The 8,157-nt window shown below is 32.3% G+C and overlaps 1 protein-coding gene across 1 annotated transcript; it reads left to right on the forward strand.

The window, feature by feature from the left end:
- Window positions 1-235: 235 nt before the first annotated feature.
- Window positions 236-4,245, forward strand: LOC131620638 (phospho-2-dehydro-3-deoxyheptonate aldolase 1, chloroplastic-like). Its single transcript, XM_058891771.1, has 5 exons — window positions 236-887; window positions 1,154-1,431; window positions 2,296-2,572; window positions 2,821-3,066; window positions 3,712-4,245. Exons 1-5 carry the CDS (start codon window positions 351-353, stop codon window positions 3,988-3,990), a joined length of 1,617 nt encoding a protein of 538 aa, XP_058747754.1. The 5' UTR covers window positions 236-350; the 3' UTR covers window positions 3,991-4,245.
- The last annotated feature ends 3,912 nt before the right edge of the window (window positions 4,246-8,157 follow it).

Consider the following 8,157-nt stretch of genomic DNA (forward strand, 5'->3'; position numbering starts at 1 on the left):
TTGTAGTACTAAAATAACACCCAACACATTCAACGTAATAAATAAATATAATCAATGAATCTACTAATTCAAAATTAAAAAAACAATGAATTTGACTTACTTACCATATATAAGCCACACACACTCCCCAAAATACCCTCACAAAAATCATTCATATTTACCAAAACACCCTCCTCCAACTACCACCACCACAACAACCCAAAACCTTTCACAAACATAACCTTCATTTTCTTCCTATAAAACCCTCTTCATTCTCCTCCACCTTCTTCAGTTCACGCCTCTCTCTCAAAAGCGTGACATTCAAATCCAAAACAAAAACAAAAAAACATCATAACATTAACAAAAACAAAATGTCTCTCTCTTCAACTTCCAACTCTCTCATTCCCACCAAATCACTAATCCCCCACACATCCGCCGCTTCCTCATTTCCCATCGGGCTCAAGCCCAAGCCCACTCTCAAGCCCAACCACTCTCTCTCAATCCTCGCCGTCCACGCCGCCGAGCCTGCCAAAAACCCCGTCGTAACCGAAAAACAACCCAAACCCCAAGCAACCACCATTCCCCGGAACGTGAACTCCGGGAAATGGACAATCGAGAGCTGGAAATCCAAGAAGGCTCTTCAGCTTCCTGATTACCCTAACCAGGAAGAGCTTCAAGCGGTGCTCAAGACTCTCGATGATTTCCCTCCGATTGTGTTTGCTGGTGAAGCGAGAACTTTGGAGGAGCATTTGGGAGAAGCTGCTATGGGGAACGCGTTTCTTCTTCAAGGTGGTGATTGTGCTGAGAGCTTCAAGGAGTTTAATGCTAACAACATTCGGGATACTTTTAGGATCATTCTTCAGATGAGCGTTGTTATGATGTTCGGTGGCCAAGTTCCGGTCATTAAGGTAAATGTTTTGATTCAATCAGAATCAATCATATGAAATGAATGAAATGAATGAAATGAATTTAGAAGTAACTATGATTAAAGTTCAACATTTTAGTTATATGATTATTATATGATTATTATGATTATTATGATTATTATTATTATTATTATTATTATTATTATTGATGATGATGAAAAATTGACTCATATGCTATAGTTTGGTGGATTCAGATTCTAATGTGGATCTGAGACTGATGTTGTAACCTTTGGTGATGGTTTTTTTAGGTGGGGAGAATGGCGGGGCAATTTGCGAAGCCGAGATCGGATTCGTTTGAGGAGAAGGATGGAGTGAAGCTGCCTAGTTACAGAGGGGATAACATCAATGGTGATGCGTTTGATTTGAAATCGAGGACACCGGATCCACAGAGGATGATTCGGGCTTATTGTCAAGCTGCGGCTACTTTGAATCTGCTTCGTGCTTTTGCTACTGGAGGTTATGCTGCTATGCAGAGGGTTACTCAATGGAACTTGGATTTCACTGAACAAAGTGAACAAGGAGACAGGTATATTGAGATTATGAGATTTTGTCTTTTTTTAAAGCTTTTTTTCTTTCATGGAATTTGTGATCTATTTCTCAGTTTCTGGTTATGTAATTCAAGTTAGTTTTCTATTTGTTGTTGTGGGCTTGAATTTGCGAAGATTTTTCTGCTCTCATTTGTTCATAAATTGACTTTTTGAAATTATACATGCATGGTAAACTATGTAGCACGGACACTTTTGAAAAAAGGCGCACCCGCGTTAGTGCCGGACAATGACACCAACATTTGTGATTATATTCAATTTATTTATTTTTTCAAATTATTATCGGTGTCGACGTGTCAATGTCGGTGGTGTTGTATCTGGTGTCCATATTTATTGTGTCCGTGTTTCATAGATGGTAAATGATAAAGTTATTTTTTCAATTCAGTCTAAAGGAGATTAATTTGATTCTTGAATTATTATCTATTATTTAGGTTTGTTGAATAGCTAAGATTTTTTTTTTTTGGTTTCTGGTCAGTATCTCAAAGCATCAAATCACTTTTTTTTGAGAATATACCACCCAAAATATTTTTTATGGAATGGAAGAAAATAATGCTATTTTGTTTTTAAGTGGTTATTTTTTTTTGGTTTCACACATGAATGAATTAAAATTGTAAAGTGATGATTGATATAATAAATGGGGGCACATGTTTAATGGGGTTGTTGTTTTTTTCTTTCCAATGATGATGTTGACCTGTGAGTGTCAAAATTTCCTTAAAAAAGTATGTTAAATCAACTTGAGTTTCATGAAGCCGCTACTTTTTCACACTTTTTTAAAGAGTCTAGTCATGTTAATGTTGGATATATATGCGAATTGGGGTAAGCTAAACATGTTATTGGCGTTGCAGGTACCGAGAGCTTGCTAACCGTGTTGACGAGGCCCTTGGATTCATGGCTGCTGCTGGTCTCACTGTCGACCATCCAATAATGAAAACAACTGATTTCTGGACATCACACGAATGCTTGTTGTTGCCATATGAACAATCACTCACTAGGTTGGATTCAACTTCTGGGCTCCATTATGATTGCTCAGCCCATATGATTTGGGTCGGTGAAAGGACCCGACAGCTAGATGGTGCTCATGTTGAGTTTCTCAGAGGAGTTGCTAATCCCTTGGGAATTAAGGTACGGGCATTATTCTTATCATGCAACCTTGCTTTCATTTTATAATAAGAAAAAGTTAATTATGTGCTAATGTTTCACTTTATAAAAGTTTGCATTGTCACATTACTATTGGTTTATCACCTCATTATTCGGCGCGACACTTTAAAATATGTCCAAAATTTAGTGGTGGGAAATCATAAGCTTGAGCAAGAAAATTGAATCCCTTAGCCTAATCTCTTGTTAATTTTGAATTTTTGATACATTTGCAGGTAAGTGACAAGATGGATCCAAATGAGCTTGTGAAGCTGATCGAGATCTTGAACCCCCAAAACAAACCAGGGAGAATCACTGTAATCACTAGGATGGGAGCTGAAAACATGAGGGTGAAGCTTCCACATCTGATCCGGGCCGTGCGCAGAGCAGGGCAAATTGTCACATGGGTCAGCGATCCTATGCATGGAAACACCATAAAGGCTCCATGTGGTCTCAAAACTCGTCCCTTCGATGCCATCAGGGTATGTAATTCTTCTGACTCTTTCTTTTGTAGTTGGTTACATGTCGCCGTCAGCTGAAAATGAAATTGTTTTGTTCTTGTGGCCATAATCTTTGGTGGAAATAAATATCATGCCTTGTATTAAAAGTTGTACTAAAATTAAGAAATATCATTGAAAAAGATTAGTGGGGAGCAAGTAATTCTTGTTTAAATTGACAAGTATATATGAGCTGGTCCTTGATGGTGGGCTACCAAACTTGAAAGCTTATGTATAATATTTAGAACTTGGAGTGGTAGGTGAGTAAAGGGCCACTTGTTGAAGTAGGTGAAATAGTTAGGTATTCAAGAAATTATTCGTGTTATTTTGAATCTTTTACTATGTTTTCTTAAAAAGTATATTATTTTTATATGCTTTAGGACTAAATTTGAGGTATATTCAGATACTAAATTGAAGGTATATTCCTGAATTTTTTGGTGCTAAGTTGCAATTCTTGTGGGTAGGTGAGAATGGACTTTGGGGGCCCATATGGGTGTGAATGCTCATTCTTTTACCAACTTGTGGAAAGAGATATCATTTCATTGTGTTAATTTCATCACTAGATTTGAATTTTAGATTGTGATTACCAATAATGTCACTAACTTTTGTTTCACTGAATTAATCGGACAGGCTGAAGTGAGGGCATTCTTCGATGTGCACGAGCAAGAAGGAAGCCACCCAGGAGGAGTTCATCTAGAGATGACTGGTCAAAACGTGACAGAGTGCATTGGTGGGTCGAGGACAGTCACATTCGACGACCTTAGCTCACGCTACCACACACACTGCGATCCAAGACTCAATGCTTCACAATCTCTTGAGCTTGCTTTCATCATTGCGGAAAGGCTAAGAAAGAGCAGGATCAGATCACAGCCTCCTCTTATCTCTCCTCTTTCCTCTGGTGCACTCTGAAAAAGTTTGAAGAAAAACTCAAGAAAATGATACCTTTGTTCTTTTTCTTTTTTATTCTATTTTTCTATATAATTATCAAGGAGTTCTACTTTATTGTTGGGCATGATGTGGTGGACATGAAATTGGTAGCTAGTAGTTAGCTTTGTGTTGTGTATTGTGTTGTATTTGTATACTGCCTAGCAATGCTTTTGAACTTGGGAACGATTAAGAGTGCTTTTATTAATAAAGGAAACTAACAGTTTCTATTCTATTGCATTTGGCAAATTGAGTCTGATTTATTCCATTCTATTCTGAATACAAGTATTTTTTTTTTTTTGGTGGTTCATTAAAACTAATGTAAATCTTGACCAGGGCCAACCAGCTTTGGTGGTGTTTTGAGAAACTTTTTTTTGAGGTTGAATTTGTGGTTTTACCTCTAATATTAATGCCGCGCTTCAAGCCATTTCTCATGGTCTTGAAATGTTTGGAATCATGGTTTCAGAAATGTAATTTGTGAGTCTGATTCTCAAACGACTCTAAAATTTATTCAAGAGAGTGTGTCTTCTATTCATTTTTAAGCGCATGCAGTGAATTATATTCAATCTCTCATGGTTTCAGAAATGTGATTTGACTTTCATCTTCAAGCGTATACGATGAATTATATTCGATCTCTCATGGTTTCAGAAATGTGATTTGACTTTCATCTTTAAGCGTATACGGTGAATTATATTCAATCTCTCATGATTTCAGAAATGTGATTTGTGAGTCTGATTCTCAAATGACTCTAAAGTTTATTTAAGAGGGTGTGCTTTCTATTCATCTTATTCATAAAGAGGGACAGCTTGTCTTTGTTTACACCTTGCATGAAGGGAGTGCTAGTTTGAGAGTGTTTTCTATTGATCTCTTTCTTTTAATTAACATCTATTCTTTTAATTTACATCTATGTAGCAAACTCTATGAGAATTCAATTTCGAAGAGCTTGATTTTCTGTTGTTTCCCTTTTTTTTCACTGATAAAAAAGGGATTAATAAGTTCCTTGCTTGATCATTATCGAGCACAAATGTAATGAACAAGTTTCAGACTGATTGAAGAATTTTTTGTAGTTAGAAAGTATTGGTGAAAATGATATGCTACAAGAATTTTTGATAAAATTGATGATGCGAAGTTATATTTTGACTTATGAGAAGAAGTCAGTTATACTTTTTGTTGATAAATAGGAGAAGTTATTAGTTAGAATTATTAATTGAGTTTTCATTATACGTTTCTCTCTACTTATTTAATTTGAGTGAATTCCCTCTACTTATTCAATTTGAGTGAATTCCTTTAATAAAATAGATGAACCAATTTGGGTGAATTCCTTTAATAAAATAGAAGAACCAATTTGAGTGAATTAATAATTGATTAGGAAAAAGAATCGGAGAAAATTAAAATAAGTGAACCAATTTGAGTGAAATAATCTTTGATCAGGAAAAAAACCCAGAGAAAACTAGACCACGTTCTTTCCCTCTTTATATACATTTTTTTGTGTAGTTTTTCATAATGACTAATTAGTTTAAATTGACATATCTTGTAAAGTTTGACTTTGATTCTAATACTTTAAAAATAACATTAAAGCTTGCATTTCATAATCTTCAACCAAAAATTAGAGGCTTGCACTAATTTACCAGCTTAATCATTGGAGCTGGAGGAAAATGACATTTAACAAGAGAGTTTCAATTTTTAAATTTTTTTTAAATTTCTTTATGATGATTTACAAGGTTGACATATCCACCATTCTAATTAAATATGCAATTCCTTGGTTCAACAACCAAACGTTTCTAACTTAGGTATTCTTTATCCCATTTCTTCCTTCATATCTTATGCTATTCCAGTACAAAAAAAAATGATGTTTAGCTAGGTGGATTACCCTGTCACAAACCTCAAATCCAAAAACAAAATAGGTGTGTCCCTCGCGATTTTTTTACTTCTATGTCACACAAACCAAAATTATATACCACATTGCCATATTTTATGAAAAAAAATCACCATAATGCTACACTTTCTCTTAAGGTTCGTTCACCTATCGGACGAGAAAGAGAAATAAAATTTCCTCAATTGGGATTCGGCCGACCTTGTACAGATTTTTTTTTTGAAACATTAAATAATTTTTTGATTTTATAATAGATAATTTTTCTATACATTTATATAGGGTGTAAAGCACCCATAAAAATTTCAAAATACTCTTCAAAGCATATCCGAAGACACATACAAAATTTTGGGATTTTGGTTAATTCGGATGTGCATATCCGGAAAAATCTCTGACAATTTTTTTGGGATGTCTTCGAATATGCATATCCGAATTAATCAAAATTCCAAAATCTTTTGGGTGTCTTCGGATATGCACGTATTTTGGAGTTTTCCACCTTATATGGATGTATAAAAAAATCTTTATTATAAAATCAAAAAAATTATTTTATTTTTCAAAAAAAAAAAAAGAAAAAGAAAAAAAAGACCCGTGGTTATCATCACTAAATTGTTAATTTTCAAAATACTATAACAACTTAAAAGATATTTCAAAAATTTATTAAGTCCTCCAAAGCCCTCTAAAACTTTCATTCAATACAATTTTTGAATTTTTCCATTTTATGGAGTTTTTTTTGGTGTTATGAATAGAATCAAACCATCCAAAATCCTCCTACCCAAAATCCTTTTATTCTATTTATCAAATTCTTCCTATTTTTCAAAGCCTTCGCCTCCCTTCTCCTTCAAAATCGCAAAAAAGGCCATAGGCAAAATGTGGCATTGTATAATTTTTTTTTATGTGACAATGTGGTATATAATTTTGGTTTGTGTGGCATTGAAGTAAAAAAAATCCCCCTTAAATTAAAAGAGGAATTTTTGAATTTTTGCCCATCAATCATTCTTTGTGTGCAGTATGGAAAACCCCCAAGTAACTTCTGAAAAAGGCTGAAACGTGTTTACAAATTACGAGGGCTGCCCCAAGCAAATTGTTACCGTTGGGCTGTACCAAATGCACTATATTATACCCATTGGTTTCACTTTCTCAACAGACCCATTTCTCCCATCTGCTTGCTCTCTGTCTTTCTTCTCTGTTACCACTTCCTCTCTAACTTTCCCAGCAGACCCTAAGGTATCACTTTTTAATTTTATTTCTTTAACTAATTTATATATTTAGTTTGTATAAATTTATTAATAATTTTATTTTTTGTTTTTTGATTTTAGATACTATTAATACCATCTAAAGCAACTAAGAAATATGTGGTGTGTTCGTCCAAGGTACATATTTTATCTATTTTTTCTTTAAAATGTTTATTTATATTTGTTGAATTGTGGTGTTGTTTAAAAACAAATATTTCCAACAATATTATTTTTATAAAAATACTAAAACAGTATTATTTAGAAAAAAAAACAGTATAGAAAAATTTATAAAAGCAATATAAAAATAGTAAAAGAATTACAAGTATTAAATAACACAATATTATGTTTATGTTTATAAGTGAAATGTTTATGTTTATAAAAAACAGTTTTATGTTAATGTTTAAAATTTATTTAAAAAAAGTATTATGTTTATAAGTGAAATAAAAGAAAAACAGTTTAAAAGTAATATTGTTTTATTATATTGTAAAGTAATACAATGTTTAAAAAATATATTGTAGAAAAAAATAGTATACTTTTTTTAACCGTATATATTATAAAGAAAAATATATTACTTAAGTGTATTCATAAGAAAAGTATTTTTATATTCATAAGAAAATATGTCTTTAAGTGTATTTATATGTTTATATTTGTTTATATGTTTAATTAGAATAAATATATGACCAATATAAAATATATATTTATAAATGTATATTTGCTTAGAAAAATTAATATATATTTTATTAGAATAAATATTTATAAGAATAAGTGATTATTTATGTAGGAAAATATGTTTGCTAAGATTAAATGAATATTTATCTAGAAAAACTACAACTAAATAGATTTTGAATAATTTAATAAATATAAATATTTATAACTAGATATATATTTAGAATAAGTGTTAATATATAAGACATATTTTTTTTATAAAAAAAATAACTAGTATCGAATATTATCAATTCTATAGCTATATGATGTTATTGATTAAAATTTGAAAATTGTCGATAAATCACTCCCCTTTTTATTTGAAAAATTTAAACATAAACAATGTTG

This window comes from Vicia villosa, linkage group LG7, assembly GCF_029867415.1.
Source record: "Vicia villosa cultivar HV-30 ecotype Madison, WI linkage group LG7, Vvil1.0, whole genome shotgun sequence".
Taxonomy (NCBI): domain Eukaryota; kingdom Viridiplantae; phylum Streptophyta; class Magnoliopsida; order Fabales; family Fabaceae; genus Vicia; species Vicia villosa.